Source organism: Euleptes europaea, chromosome 4, assembly GCF_029931775.1.
Source record: "Euleptes europaea isolate rEulEur1 chromosome 4, rEulEur1.hap1, whole genome shotgun sequence".
NCBI classification, from domain to species: Eukaryota; Metazoa; Chordata; class Lepidosauria; order Squamata; family Sphaerodactylidae; genus Euleptes; species Euleptes europaea.
In genome coordinates this window covers 115,411,089-115,427,295 of record NC_079315.1, presented here as the reverse complement: position 1 = coordinate 115,427,295, position 16,207 = coordinate 115,411,089, and the positions used below count along the sequence as shown (strand labels likewise).

The following is a 16,207-nucleotide window of genomic DNA, read 5'->3' as shown; positions in this document are numbered from 1 at the left end:
GAATCCTTTTTAACTGTCCTTCGGGACCAGTGCCTTTTGGAACGTTCCGCTCATACCCTACCTCCTGGTGTTTTGGAACAAGGGGGGTCCTGGTACAAAGACTCAAAATTGTATGTACCCAAAACTCTCCGGAAAGACGTTTTACATTTAGCTCATGGAGCCAAAACAGCTGGGCACTTTGGGTTTCTGAAGACCCTTCACTTATTGCGCAGACAGTTCTGGTGGGGGGCATGCGTTCCGACATTGACTCCTTCATCCGCAGCTGTCCCGTTTGTGCCGCTGCGAAACGATCGCAGGGCAAACCCCCAGGACTGCTACAACCTCTTGAAACACCCAGCAGACCTTGGGAAGTGATTGCTATGGACTTCATGACTGATCTCCCTCTCAGTGGGGGTAAAACTGTGTTGTGGGTTGTTACTGATTTGTTTTCTAAGCAAATACATTTGATTCCATGCGCAGGGATCCCCTCTGCTCAGAAACTAGCCCGCCTCTTCGTGACGCATATCTTTCGTTTACATTCGTTTCCACGTAAAATAATTTGTGACCGCGGAAGTGGTTTCGTTTCTAAGTTTTGGAAAGCTTTCCTCAAGTTGGTGGGGGTGGAACAGGGATTGTCTAGTGCATACCATCCTCAAACCGATGGTCAAACTGAACGTGTTAATGCTGTACTTGAATGTTATTTGCGTTGTTATGTTAACTACCACCAGGATAACTGGGTGGAACTGTTACCTTTAGCAGAATATGCCTACAATAATGCCATGCATCAATCCACAGGTTTTAGCCCGTTTTTTGCTGTGTATGGACAAGATTTCAGTCCCATCGCTCCTACAGATGATGTAGAGGGGGAGGGGAACCCCGACATTGCCTCCTGGGCACACGCCCTCCGTACCACTTGGCCCTGGCTCGTTAGCAACCTCGACCGGGCCAAACGTAAATACAAAGCGCAAGCTGACAAACATCGCTCCCCCGGGGGTGATCTGCAAGTGGGTGCTTTGGTTTACCTTTCCACCAAAAATCTCCGTTCCACCCAACCGTGCCATAAGCTCAGCGCCAAATTCATTGGCCCTTTCCCCATTACTCGGGTCATAAACCCTGTCACAGTGGAACTGGCTCTCCCCAAATCCTTGAGGCGTGTGCATCCTGTTTTCCACATAAGCCTCCTCAAACCCCATGTTGCTTCTCCACGGTGGCATCCGGACCCACCGCCTGCGCAACCCATCATGGTGGGGGGGGAAGAACACTTCGAAGTCTCCAAGATCCTTGACTCCCGTATTCACCATGGCAGTCTGCAATATCTAGTTCGTTGGAAACATTTCCCCCCTGCTTATGACGAATGGGTGCGCGCACGGGATGTATCCGCCCCCGACCTCGTCGACGCCTTTCACATTGCTTACCCGAACAGGCCAGCCCCCTTGCGAACTGGGAGGGGGTCTTGAGGGGAGCAGAATGTCAGGCTGCTATCTCGGTTTCGTTATTGCCTCTGTCTCTGTGCTGTGTTGTCTGCTCCCCAAGGTCGCATGCCTAGGCCTGGGAACTCAGCTCCTGGGAAACTGTATTCATGCGTGTAATCTCCCGCCTTGCCTGCCTTATAATATCTCCCAGCTAGTGAGCCTCTCAGAGCTGTCATTTTATCCGTTTGCACTGTATGCCTATTTGATCAGTAAAAACCATCTGTTTGGACTCTATATGACTTTGTGGTGATTTCTGGTTCTGTGGGCCAAGGGCTGACACTTCCTCCTTCTTCTCCCGATTTTCTCGACTTCTTATTGGTGATCAGTCTGCCAGTTCGGAAGGTATTGTTTTGTCTATGTCAGAGTTGTTTTTTTAAGGCTTTTTAAGCTTTTTAAACTTTTGTAAAATTTACCCAAAGTTTTAGAGTAGCAAAGTTCAAATATGATATAATTTAGGTGGGAGGTTGAGTCCTCAGTTCTTATAATAGTTTTTAATTTTAAAGTAGCTAGGCAAAGAGGTTCCTTGTACTCACTAGGATTTTGGAGAGTGAGGCTTCTGGTTATTTAATTTAGTTGATTTGATGGTGTTGGGCAGGCGAGAACAAAGCCTTTTTCCAAAGAAAACGCCTGTGGCGATCCAATCCCCTCAGCTGGCGGCGCCAGCATCCGGACCTCCGGGAGTCTTAAATAAGCACTCTCAGAGAGTCCGGGAGTCAAACCGCTCTTGATCGGCAGCAGGAGTATTCCTGGTGTCACGTTCCACTGTTTAGGAATCTGGGGGGGCCTTTCAAGACGTCTCTTGGTTCTCCGCTGGGAGCTCCAGGGAGAAACTGCACTTCGGTCAGCAAGCCTACCGGAAGTCCTCCTCACCCTGCTCTTTAGACGCAGGGATATGGTATGGTATGGTATAGCCCGATCACGTCAGATCTGGGAAGCTAAGCAAGGTCAGTACTTGGATGGGAGACCACCAAGGAAGACTCTGCAGAGGAAGGCGATGGCAAGCCACTTCTGCTTCTCACTTGCCCTGAAAAGCCCCTTGCTGAGGTTGCCATAAGTCACTTTCGATTTGATGGCCCATACAGGGGTAGTTGATCTCCCTGCCCTGACCTGGACATCCCAGGCAAGCCTGATCTCATCAGATCTCAGAAGCTAAGCAGGGTCACAACTTGGATGGGAGACCATCAAGGATGATTCTGCAAAGGAAGGCAATGGCAAACCACCCCTACTTCTCACTTGCCTTGAGAGCCCCTTGCTGGGGTCTCCATAAGCCAGTTGTGACTTGATGGGATTTTACACACACACACACACACACACACACACACACACACACACACACACACACACACACAGAGGAAAGAAGGCAGCAGCATGGGGTAGCCCCATCTCATCATATCTCGGAAGCTAAGCAGGATCAGTACTTGGATGGGAGACCACCAAGGATGGCTCTGCAGAGTGAAGGCGATGGCAAACCACCCTCTGCTTAGTCACTTGCCTTGAAAGCCCCCAGCTGCAACTGCTCTCAGTCGGTTGCAACTTGACGGAACTTAACAAACATACACACACACACAGAAGAGGACTCGAACTTACGAGATGCACGTGGCCATCGGACAAGGCGCCAAAGCCTGCAGCCACCTTCAGGAGCCGAACGATCAGCTCGGCCGCCGGCTCCTTGGCCAGGATGACAGATGGAGGGTAGTGGCTGTTCAAGTAGCCGATGATGCTCTGGTAGGATAAAATGCCGATGAGCTGCCAGGGGAGGGAGCTGGTCTGTCCCAGGAGATTAAGCAGCGGGGATTCCTGAGCGTTCCAACAAAAACAAAACCCCAAAAAAATCTAATTCATGCTTCGACCAACTGTATGACACGCAAAAAACCCCGAAGAACACAACACCAGCCCATCTAGCCAGCATGGTGTAGAGGTTAAGAATGAAAACACATGAACACATGAAGCTGCCTTATACTGAATCAGACCCTTGATCCATCAAAGTCAGTATTGACTACTCACTGGCAGCGGCTCTCCAGGGTCTCAGGCAGAAGTCTTTCACATCACCTCCTTGCCTAGTCCCTTTAACTGGAGATGCCGGGGATTGAACCTGGGGCCTTCTGCATGCCAAGCAGATGCTCTACTGCTGAGCCACGGTTCCTCCCCTCTAAGCTGAAGAACCAGGTTCAATTCCTCACTCCTCCACATGAAGCCAGCTTGGTGACCTTGGGCTGGCCACCGTTCTCTCCGAACTCTCTCAGCCCCACCTGCCTCACAGAGTGTGTGTTGTGGGGAGAGGAAGGGAAGGTGATTGTAAGCCGGTTTGATTCTCCTTGAAGAAGAGTAGGTTTTTACATGCCGACTTTCTCTACCACTTAAAGAAGAATAAAACGGGCTTACAATCGCCTTCCCTTCCCCTCCCAACAGACACCCTGTGAGGTAGGTGGGGCTGAGAGAGTGTGACTAGCCCAAGGTCACCCAGCTGGCTTCATGTGGAGGAGTGGGGGAACAAATCCAGTTCACCAGATTAGCTTCTGCCACTCATTTGGAGGAGTGGGGAATCAAACCCGGTTCACCAGATCAGAGTCTGCTGCTCTTAACCACTACACCATGCTGGCTCTCACTAAAATTTTCCAGTTGCAGAGTCTAGAGGACACCAGCACCACCCGTTGAGTGAAGTGGGGAGGGGGAGAATCACACTCCTTTTTGGGACGGTACCTCTTTGGTTACCAGCTGCTGCTCCTTCGCCAGCAGTACCACCATGTACAGCAGGCACACGATCATGCTGAGAGTCTCCGGAGGTGGGTCGGGATGCCAGGCACCCGAGAGGACGCTCACCCAGTTGACCTCACACAAAACCGAGCCCAGGAAGAGGAAGCAGCTTTTTGGGCTGCCTCTTTCAATCTAGAAGAGTAAAAAAAAAAAACCAAAAACATTGAGAGATTCAGCTGCAAAATGAGAGAAGTATAGTTGTAGTTCTTATCGAGGTGTCTGGCGTAGGGTTGTCAGCCTCCAGGTGGGGCCTGGATATCTCCCAGAATTACAACTGACCTCCAGATGACAGAGATCACTTGCCCTGGAGAAAATGGCTGCTTCGGAGGGTGGACTCTATGGAATTATAACCTGATAAGTTCTCTCCCTTCCTCAAACCCTCCCACCACCACCCACACAAATCTCCCGATTATTTCCCCAAACAGAGCAGGCAACAATAGCTGGCTTGAGGGACTGAAGACTCCACTGGGCAAAAAATTATCTGCCTGCAGAAGCAGAAGATGTCAGGGTGTCTCCCCAAGAAACTGGTTTCTTTTTCTAAGCAGAAGTGTTCAGACGAACAAACCCCACCTTGCAATGTTACAGACCAGACATAGATTTACCACTTTAATGAAAAAAAGGTAAATGTAGTCCCCTCTGCAAGCACCGGGCCATTCCTGACCCATGGGGTGATGTCACATCCCGACGTTTACTAGACAGACTTTGTTTACAGGGTGGTTTGCCAGTGCCTTCCCCAGCTGTCTACACTTTATCCCCAGCAAGCTGGGTCATTTTACCAACCTTGGAAGGATGGAAGGCTGAGCCAACCTTGAGCCGGCTGCCTGAAACCGACTTCCGTCGGGATCGAACTCAGGTCGTGAGCGGAGCTTGGGACTGCAGTACTGCAGCTTACCACTCTGCACCACGGGGCAGAGTGAAAAACCAGACTGCAAATTTATGTATTTAATTAAATAACTACCCCGCTCTCCCCAGCCTACGGGACATGAAAAGATGAAAGGTTTATCCCAACTCTCAGAACAGAGACTAGAGTTGTTTTCAAAGACTAATCTCCATTTTGAATGTTTTTCTCAATGAAATTTCCCCTCTACCTTCTACCCCACAGTGCAGCCTCAAGCCAGGAGTATCTTACAACACCTCTGCAAGGACCTGAAGCTTGACTTTAATGGGGTGTGCAGTGGGAGAGAGTCTCGTAACTTGGGGTGGAGGGTTAGGGTTACCAACCCGGAGATCTCCCAGAGTTGGGGAGAATGTCTCCTCAGGGACTGAGGCTCAGTGGAAGAGCCTCTGCCTTGCATGCAGAAGGTCCTAGGTTTTAACTGGCATCTCCAGTTAAAAGGGCCAGGTGGTAGGTGATGTGAAAGGCCTCTGCTGGAGACCGTGGAGATAAGGTTCCCAGCTTGAGTAGACAATACTGACTTTGATGGGCTAAGGGTCTGATTCAGTATAAGGCAGCTTCATGTGTTCAGTTACAACTGATCTCCAGACTACAGAGATCAGTTCCCCCTGGAGAAAATGGCAGCTTTGGAGAGTGGACTCTTATGGCATTATACCTCGGTGAGGTCCATAGTCCAACCCCAAATCCCCAGGAATTTCCCAGCCAGGAGCTGACAATCTCCCAGATGGAGGTCTGTTTGGGGTTTTGTTTTTTTACAAATTTTAATTTTTGTAATGCCCTGATCTGGATGGTCCAGGCTAACCCAATCTCATCAGATCTCAGAAGCTAAGCAGGGTCAGTCCTGGCTACTATTTGGATGGGAGACCACCAAGGAAGTCCAGGGTTGCTAGGCCGAGACAGGCAATGGCAAACCACCTCTGTCAGTCTCTTGCCTTGAAAAGCCTACAGGGTCGCCATAAGCCGCCTCTGACTTGACAGCACTTTCCACCAATTTTTGTAGGCTGTTTGAGGTACATACGGAGGAATAAAAATAGTTTAAAGAAATACAGAGGGGAAAGAAGTCTCCCAGGAAAATGTTTTTCTTTGCACTCATGATGCACAGGTGATATCACTAAAAAGCCTCCCTTGGTAAGAGTTCTGGGACCCTAACAGGACACATGAAGCTGCCTTCTACTGAATCAGATCCTTGGTCCATCAAGCTCAGTATAGTCTACTCAGACTGGAAGCCTCTCTACAGGGTCTCAGGCTGAGGTCTTTCACATCACCTACTGCCTGGTCCTTTACCTGGAGATGCAGGGGATTGAACCTGGGACCTTCTGCATGCCAAGCAGATTCTCCACCACAGATCCACAGCCACCCCTCCCCAAGAATAGGCTTCTACTGTCTACCCAAAACTCCAAGTGTGAAGCTGCCTTATACTGAATCAGACCCTTAGTCCATCAAAGTCAGTATTGTCTACTCAGACTGGAAGCGGCTCTCCAGGGTCTCAGCCGGAGGTCTTTTCCATCACCTACTTGCCTAGTCCCTTTAACTGGAGATGCCAGGGATTGAACCTGGGACCTTCCGCATGCCAAGCCCTTCCACTGAACCAGAGCCACTCCCCACAAGAGAAGCAGCGGTTTCTCAGAGACACATAGTTGAGCCGTCTAAGATTTAGAAATTAACAAGCACTTTAAAGGGTGCCCCAAAGAGAACCAGGAGAAAACACAGATGGCGAAACTCCCATTCTTTGTCTCACTCTGTTAATTTAACAGCCTTGCAAACTTTAACACCTGCCTCTTACTTTAAAAAACTCTTCCATAAGTTGAGGGTCCGGATGCATTTCCTTCCAAGGAAGGCGGCCGAACTCGGTGTGGAGCGTGTAGAGAATGTGCTCGGGCATTTTCGGGGCCGTGCAGGTGCGACAATAGTGCATCAGGTGGAGCCAAAGCGCCCCCCGATGGCTGGGCAGCAGCTTATCTAGGTCAAAGAGGAAAGGACAGGTGAGAAAAAAATATCTGAATATGTCTGCGGATCCAGCAAAACCCTTCCTAAATTAACAGCCACTCAGAACCATGGAGAGGACGGCAGAGTTTGCACCATCTGAGAAGCCTAAACGGGCTTTCTTATCTCTAGTATACTTCTCCAGACACTTGCACATGAACACATGAAGCTGCCTTATACTAAATCAGACCCTCTGACCATCAAAGTCAGTACTGTCTACTCAGACCGGCAGCGGCTCTCCAGGGTCTCAGGCGGAGGTCCTTCATATCGCCTACTTGCCTAGTCCCTTAACTGGAGATGCTGGGGATTGAACCTGGGACCTTCTGCATGCCAAGCAGATGCTCTACCACTGAGCCACGGCCCTTCCCCACCCAAGCAAGAACACAAGCGATGGAGAACATCCTACCATCTGCTCCTGGTCTGTTTCACCAGTGAAGGTAGAAGAAAGCTGAGAGGGAAAGGTGAAGGTATCAGACTGCATTTAGAGAACCATGGAACTTTAATCTGAGAGAAAGACCCCCCCATGCCCCTTTCCACTATGAATGCCAGCAATTATTTAGTTTCAGAGGGTAACTGAGCTGGTCCGCAGTAGAACAGCTAGATTCCAACCAAGTGGCACCTTGAATTCAAGCAAGATTGTCAGAATATAAACTTTCAAGAGCTTGACGAAGGGAGCTTGGACTCCCAACATTTAGACCCCAAAAATGTTGTTATTTAGCGGGCAAATCGATACACCAGCAACTGTCAATCCACAGCCTCTCCCGGCTCCCTCACCGACATCCCAAGCTCAAAATGGCAAGCTGGGCAGCGTTGAAGATTTCAGACGTTTCTAGAAAGTTGGCAAGGGCCTTTTTCGTTCCTAAGTCTAGCCTTTCCCTGTCCCCTTCTAGCCCATTAGGATGCTGTGAGTTATGGCACGTCACTTGCCACGGCTGTTCAACACGGCAAAGGAGGCTCATCTGATCATGGGGCGGAGACACAAAATCACTGGCAGTCTTCAAGCAGCAGCTGGACCAACACTTGTCAGGGATGCTCAAGTCTAGGCTGATCCTGCACTGAGCAGGGGGTTGGACTAGCTGGCCTGTACCGCCCCTTCCAACTCTACAGTTCTAGAAATCAGGTTTCCGTTATCATCCACTGGATCGCTTCAAATACAGGACGTGCTGCCTCGAGGATGGAGGTCAGCATAGATTCTGGGATGGCCCGCAGCAGGATTTTTCAACTTCCGCCACCAAATACCAGAATACTTGGAAAGAAGGGATGAGAATGGAAGAATCTCGGGCTTCCTCCTCCACCTGATGTTTGCAAAGACAGGAGCAACTCAGTACAGGTTGAGGCGTTACAGGTACAGGTTGAGTATCCATATTTCGTCTTTTGAATCTTTCTGTCTTTTGGAATATTTGCATATACATAATTGGAATATTTGCATATACATAATTGGAATATTTGCATATACATAATGAGATATCTTGGGGATGGGACCCAAGTCTAAACACGAAATTCATGTACGTTTTATATACACTTCCAACATAGCCTGAATGTAACTTTAAGCAATATTTTTAATACTTTTGTGGACATTGAACCATCAGAAAGCAAAGGGGAGAGGGGCGTGGCGCGATGCTGAGGGCCTGCGAATAATGCCTGAATGTTGGTTCAGAACTTCCCGTTTTCAGGTTATTCCAGTTTTTGGATGTCCGGTTAAGGGATACTCAACCTGTATCAAATTTGCCAGGCAAGCACAGGGCGGGGGGGGGGGGGGTAACGAGGAAGAAATGATTTCTGCCAGGTACGTTTGTACCATCTGGGCTGGTTAGAATCTCTCCCCCAACCTCACCCCTTGTCCTCTGACCAAGGAACTAAAAAATCACGTGGAGGGAAATGGTTGGCGCAAAATTAAAAGGAAAAAAAACAGAAAATCAGATGCATTACAGATACCTGTTCTAGGAAAATTTTAACAGTCGAGGCCGCAGGGACCTGAAAAATTCTATTCGTGGCTGTTAACGTGGGGATTTTTCCTACCTTTAAAACTTTCGTGGAGAACCCCTATGCTGTCAGCATATAACTGCACCATGTGGGAAGCTGCAGGTGTGTCGCTCTCCAGCCATGGATAACAGGGTTGCTTGCTAGAGAAAAGAGACCAATGGAAGAATTCCAGAAGAACTGGAAATTGTACTATGATTATGTAACAAACCAAATGTATGTGTAACAATCTTGCATAAGGTTAAGTAATCAGTAATTTAATATATGCAAATGAAATTAGGCTTTTTGTCATTAATAGGTATATATGTAGATGCATATTTTATTAGATTTCATGTTTTATTGGAAAGAGTAATAGGATATGTATTAGAAACAGTAATATAATATGTAACCAACTAAATGTATTTGTAGCAAGTTTGTATAAGGTTAAGTAGTTAGCACTTTTATACATGCAGATTAATGAAATTAATGCTGAGATCTTAGGGCAGGGGTGTCAAACATACGGCCCACGGGCTGGATGTGGCCAGCAGAGGGCTTTTCTCCGGCCCGCGGAGCATCCCCCTCCCTTTCCCGGTCTCGTCAGGGCCTTTCTGGCCCTGCAGGCCAAGCCTACCGCCCCCTGCCACCTTCCCCCACCCATTCCCGGCCTCGTCGGGGCCTTACCGACCCCGCAGGGCAAGCCTGCCGCCCCCTGCTGCCTCCCCCCGCTTATTCTGGCCGGGGGGGGGAGTTCTCCCAGAGCCTGCTAACCTTACTGGTGCTTTTCTTCCCCTCTCCCTTTTCCACCCAGCTTGGGCTGGAGAGGAGAAGCAGCAGCTGCCCTAGGCTGGGGGGGGGGGAGGGGAGAGAGTTCTCCAGGAGCCTGCAGATCTTCCCGGTTCGTCTCTCCCCTGCCCTTTTCTTTCCACCCAGCCTGGGCTGGAGGAAAAGCAGCAGCTGCACTAGGCTGTGGGGGGGGGGAAGAAAGAGAGTTCTCCCGGATCCTGCAGCTCTTCCTGGTTCCTCTCTCCCCCGCCCTTTTCTTTCCACCCAGCCTGGGCTGGAGGAAAAGCAGCAGCTGCACTAGGCTGGGGGGACTTCTCCCAGACCCTGCAGCTCTTCCCTGGTGCCCCTCTTTCCCCCTCATAAGAACAAAAGAAAAGTTATGCTGGATCAGACCAAGGTCCATCAAGTGCAGCAGCATTGTCCTGCCTGTGTTCCACAGCACCTAATATAACAGGCATTCTCCTCTGATCCTGGAGAGAAGAGGTATGTAGCCATTTTGACTAGTAACCATGAATACCCCTCTTCTCCATGAACATGTCCACTCCCCCCTTAAAGCCTTCCAAGTTGACAGCCATCACCATGTTCTGGGGCAGGGAGTGCCACAATTTAACTACGTGTTGTGTGAAGAAATACTTCCTATATGTTTTGAATATCTCACCCTCCAGCCTGGCCGGGGGGGGGGGGGAGAATTCTCCCTTTTTTCCCACCCAGCCTGGGCTGGAGGAGAGGTAGGAACTGCCCTTGGCTGTTGTGGGGGTGGGGGGGAGAATTCTCCCAAACCTGTGGGTCTTTCTGGGTCCTTCCTTTTTCTTTCCACCCAGCCTGGACTGGGCAAGAGGAAAGAGCTGCCCTTTACTCAGCCCACACAAGTGGCAGGCACTGTCCTTGGCTGGCTTGGGGAAAGGGATGTATTAAAACGAATGAGAGGATTGCCCATTTGAAACAATGAGAGGGGCTGCACAGCCTATTGAAGATAATAGGAGCCAGGATTGCCCATTGACTTGCATAGGCTCCATTGAAATAGGTTACAGCACAAAAAGAGTTGCAAAGAAAATGTGGCATGGATATTCCATTAAGGTCTCTGGGCCTAGCTACATTACTCTGGGACTGGAATGACAGCCCCCAGGACTAGTAGAAGTGTTCTGGGATTGGAATGACAAGCCCTGGAGTGGAATGTCAGCTCCTGAGATTAGGAGAAGGTTTCTGCAACTGCAGTGACAGCCCCCAGGACTAGTAGAAGTGTTCTGGGAATGGAATGACAGCCCCCAGAGTGGAATGGCAGTCACGTCCAAGCCAAGCCCCTGTGGCATGACAGCAATGGCTCGGGTTGGATGCAGCAGCTGATGAAGCAGGCCCAGGAAAGGATGGGTGTACCTTGCTTGTGTGTGTGTAAAGGGCCATCAATTCACAGCTGATTTATGGTGACCCCATAGGTTTTTCAAGGGGAGATGTTCACAGGTAGAAGTGACATCACAGGAAGAGGCATGTCAGGGTTGTCCTGGAAGTGACATAACTTGCCCTTTGACCTGGAAGTGACATCACAGAATGTGACATCACACATGACATCATATCCTTGGGGAGCACCACCCCAAAAATCTCCAGCTATTTCCCAATTGGGACCTGGCAACCCTATACCCCCTGCCACTCATTCCCGTCCTCGTCGGGGCCGTACATATGTATGTATGTATTGATTTATTTAGTAGACATGGCCCGGCCCGACCAAGTAACATTTATGTCATATCCAGCCCTCCTAACAAATGAGTTCAACACCCCTGTCTTAGGGGCAAACCAATAAGAACACTTGAATCCGCCTTACAAGGAGTCAGACCGTTGGAACTTCTGCTCCGATGGGCAGTGGCCATCCAAAGTCTACCCCAAATAAAAGACCTCTAAATGTGCAACATACTTAGAGCAGTTGATAACACGCATTGTTCAAAATGAAGACAAGTCTTGCAGTTCTGAATTCTAATTTTTTTGGTACACAAAATCAGATTCCGCTCTGTAAACAAATGCTTGCCTTCTGCTTGCTGCCTTCTCCTCCTCCTCCCTCTTCCTCGCAAGCCGTGGTCTCTGTTTGTGGTCCCCCCCCCCCACAGCGGTAGGACAGTGGTGACCAGACAGGGCTTTTCCAGTGGTGGCACCCCATCTATGCAATGCACTCCCCCTTCAGCCTCTCCTGGTGCCTACCCTACCCTCTTTTAGATACCAGGCCAAAACATTTCCTCTTACCCAGGCTTTTAAATAAGGGGTTGATTTTTTAAAAAAATGTCAATTGTACAATCCGTTTTTAGCCTGAGAACTGTTTATTGAGACTTGTTTTTAAGCTGCTCAGTGTTTTATGTCGTTATTCAATATCTGGCTGGGTTTTTAAAGATAGTTTCTTAACTGTTAACTGTGTCACGGTGCTTCAGATTTTACTTTATTTTTTTAAACAGCCTCAAGCATTTTTCTAAAAGCCAAGCAAATGAATAAATAATCTGCAACAGGCTCATCGTGGAAAGCTCAAAGGTTTCCCAATACCTTGCATCTTCTTGCTGTAGAACCAGAATCCAAGGAGTAAAGAGCTGGGCAAGGACCGAATGCAAAGATTCCAGAGCTGAGAAACAAAACAAGTCTCACACACGGACAGTGCACACTGATGTATTTCCGAAAGAAGGAGAAGAGTTTTTCTCTACCTTTAAGGAGTCCCAAAACGGCTCACAATCGCCTTCCCTTCCCCACAACAGACACCCTGTGAGGCAGGTGGAGCTGAGAGAGTTCTGAGAGAACTGTGACTGGCCTAAGGTCACCCAGCTGGCTTCATGTGGAGGGGTGGGGAAACCAACCCAGTTCACCACATTAGAGTCCACCGCTCATGTGAAGGGGTGGGGAATCAAACCCGGATCTCCAGATTAGAGTCCGCCGCTCTTAACCACTGCACTATGCCTTGTAAAATGCACATATATTAAAAATATTTTATTGCGCAGACAACAGTAACACAATGAGATCCTTGTGCTGTGGTGACAAACAGAGAGCCAGTGTGGTGTAGTGGTTAAGAGGAGTGGTTTGGAGCGGTGGACTCTGATCTGGAGAACCAGGTTTGATTCCCTACTCTACATGAGCGGCGGACTCTAATCTGGTGGACCGGGTTTGATTCCCCACTCCTACACACGAAGCCAGCTGGGTGACCTTGGGCTAGTCACAGTTCTCTTAAGAGCTCTCTCAGCCTCACCTACCTCACAGGGTATCTGTTGAGGGGAGGGGAGGGGAGGGGAAGTTGATTGTAAGCCGGTTTGATCCTTCCTTAAGTGGTAGAGAAAGTCGGCATATAAAAACCAACCCTTCTTCTTCTTTTGCTGAAGCAACTTGTAAAAACTCTGCACAGCCAATCAGATTACCAGCGGCCCTCCCACCCACTTACTAAAAACATTTGGCGGGTGCCAGGAAAGATGTCAGTGCGCGCCATGGTCTACAGCACGCCCACCTTGTCTTTAAAAGCATTTCACTCATTCGAAAAATATTTCATAGCCGTTTTTTTCAGTACTACTCCACAAAAAGGCCTGAGCAAAAAAAAAAAGGGGGGGGGAGATTTCCCTGAGTTTTTCTGTTTCTTTTCCAGGCCTTTGCATCTCTAACCCTGAGACCTGTTTTTGAAAGATAAAATTACATATGCAAAAATAGTTTGACCAATTATGGGATTAGCTTGTTGAAAAACTGCAAGCATCATAACAGAGCAAGTGATACTTCCGATAGTCAGGAGGAATGGGCTGAATTTCCCACACTGCTTTTTACATTCCCCCAAAACCAGCACACAATAAATACTAAATCTGAATCTGTGGAGCTGTTTTGCTCCACATTAGTCCAGACAGCCCCACGCTACATCAGTTCTCCGAGGTCTCTGTTCCCAGCCCTTCTGCCTGAGATCTTTCTAAGTGAAGATGCCAGGGAGTGAACCCCAAACCCTCCACACACGAAACATGTTCTCTGCTGCTGAGACTGGCATCTGCTGCCACTTTACCTGCCAGGATACCGTCGCTGCCCACCGGCTCCCGTGCCACGTTAGCGGCCTCCGAGTCGATGAGCAGGTGGACGAGATACTCCATGAAGCACTTCACCTGGGCAGTGTAGGGGGCCCACTTCGAAAACAAGCCGAAGGTCCGAAAGTCTCGTGAAGACAAGCGCAGCTTCAAGAAGTACTTAGAGAGCCACTCTACAGTCTCCACAACCTGCAGGGAGAGGAGGAGAAGTTTGGAACGGCACATGATAAGTTCCCCAGAGAAGCCTTCAATACCAATCTTATGGTGGTCCCCAGCCCAAGGACTAACCGGCTGGGCTTGACCAGGCCCAGGGCCTTTTCTGCCCTGGCCCCTGCCTGGTAGAATAGTCTCTCTAGTGAGACCTGGGCCCTGCAGGATCTCAAAGAACTCAGCAGGGCCTGCAAGATGGAGCTATCCTGCTAGGCATGTGGTTGAGGCCAGCTACCTTTTTTCTCTGTAAATACTGGATTCCCTAACCTTACATTGCTGATTCCCCCCTTACGCTTATACCATCTTTGGGGCTTATTTATCTGTTTGCCCGGCTGCAGCCGGTTGTTACGTCTGTCTGCCTGTCTGTCTTTCTTTCTTCCTGTTCTTAGACCGAGGTCTTGAACAATAAAACCATAAAATTGATATAAGACCCGTCTCCATCTTTAGCATAGGGCCCAGCAAAACAACTGAAAAAGGGCAATTAAATCTTGAAAGCTTAAAGATTCTACATAACTTTGGACTAACTAGAGAATCCAGATAGGAGGGAAGATTACCCTTAGATAACAGGCCCAGGGCAAGTGGAGAACATGTCCTCCGAGCATCAAAATGAGTGTAACTCTTATCTCTAGAACCAATCAATTTGGCCACATGTTTTTTACATTGATCTACAGAAGAAGGTCTTCCACCTTCAAATTTACAAGTGATAGCTTATGTCCACCGATTGTTACATCCTAGTGGCACCATCAGACATTTTTCAGGATATTTTTCAACCTTTAGTTATTACATTTTATAGGGCTGTTTTTTAATCTGTTTATTTTAGATGTTTTTTTAATCTGGTTTTATTGTATTCTATATTTTTGTGAGCTGCCCTGAGCCTGGCCTTTAGCCGGGAAGGGTGGGGTAGAAGTGTAATAAATAAATAAATGTTTGGGGAAGGCAATGCTGTTGGGAAATAGGTTAGGCAGAAGGAAAGGGGCTGGGCCCATGGTTACCCAGGACAACCACGTGGGCAGATCGGAGCCCACCTGTTCTGTCGACAGAAGAGTCTCTGCAGAAGACGGCAACGCAGCGCTTTCCGTGGCCTTCTCTTTCCCGGCACCTTTTTGGGCTGCCGTGGGGAAGCAACCCAGGGCTCTAAGGGACACTTTCCAGCAGTCAGGGCACAGGAGCTGATCCGAGGAACCTGCGGGCGACACAGACCCAAAATGGAGCGCTTTTAACAAGGGATCCCGTTCCACAAAACTACAGCAGAGCTTAACATCGGATACTCCATTGTGATTTCACATGAGCTCAAAGCACACAGACAGAAAATATGATGCTGGCTGCTAATTCAGGATACCTGAAGGGAGGGAACCAAAGTTTCTAGCCCTCAAGGCTCCAGGGATGTGCTTGAAAGTGAGGGAGCAACACCTGTTGAAACTGCTGCAGCCACATCACTGGCCAAGGAAGATTTTCAGCGGTCAGGACCAGGGCCACAATATCCTCGTCCTTCGCTGGCATGAAGAGCAAAAGCAGAATAAAATGTGGCCAAAAAGTAAGAATTACAGAACCGTGCTCAAAAGGGAGGTGAGTGGGTCATTCTTCTTCTCAGCTTGTAGACTTTTCACCACTCACAAACAGGGAAGAGACTTGCAAAAAGGTTTCTTGCCTGCACACCACCGCTAGGTGTTATTGGGTAATGTGACTTACATTAACTGTTTACCTAAAGCATCATCTATATACACACAAGCATAGGGTAGTGATTAAGAGCGGTGGACTCTAATCTGGTGAAGCGGGTCAGTTTCCCCACTCCTCCACATGAAGCCTGCTGGGTGACCTCGGGCCAGTCACAGCACTCTCTGAATTTTCTCAGCCCCACCTGCCTCACGAGGTGTCTGTTGTGGGGAGGGGAAGGGAAAGTGATGGCAAGGGGCTTTGAGACTCCTTAAAGGTAGAGTAAAATGAGGGCCCAGCTTGCTGGGGGTAAAGTGTAGATGACTGGGGAAGGCATTCGCAAACCACCCCGTAAACACAGCCTGCCTAGCAAACATTGTGATGTGATGTCACTCAACGGAGTCAATAATGACCCGGTGCTTTACCTATTTTGGTTGCCCCCCCCCAAAAAAAAACAGCACATGGTTTTTGTTTTCAGAAAGCAACCGTTTTTAGCAGAAATG

General features: G+C 48.9%; 1 protein-coding gene across 1 annotated transcript in view; it reads right to left on the bottom strand.

Annotated features, from left to right (window-relative positions):
- Nucleotides 1–16,207, bottom strand: part of EPG5 (ectopic P-granules 5 autophagy tethering factor) — an 86,882-nt gene that overhangs the window by 16,984 nt on the left and 53,691 nt on the right. Inside the window, exons 32-38 of the mRNA XM_056849080.1 lie at nt 15,077–15,234; nt 13,823–14,030; nt 12,346–12,421; nt 9,103–9,206; nt 6,884–7,059; nt 4,152–4,337; nt 3,039–3,248 (exon numbers count right to left, since the gene is read on the bottom strand). Of these exons, the coding sequence (XP_056705058.1) occupies nt 3,039–3,248; nt 4,152–4,337; nt 6,884–7,059; nt 9,103–9,206; nt 12,346–12,421; nt 13,823–14,030; nt 15,077–15,234 (1,118 nt within the window). The remainder of the gene's footprint in view (nt 1–3,038; nt 3,249–4,151; nt 4,338–6,883; nt 7,060–9,102; nt 9,207–12,345; nt 12,422–13,822; nt 14,031–15,076; nt 15,235–16,207) is intronic.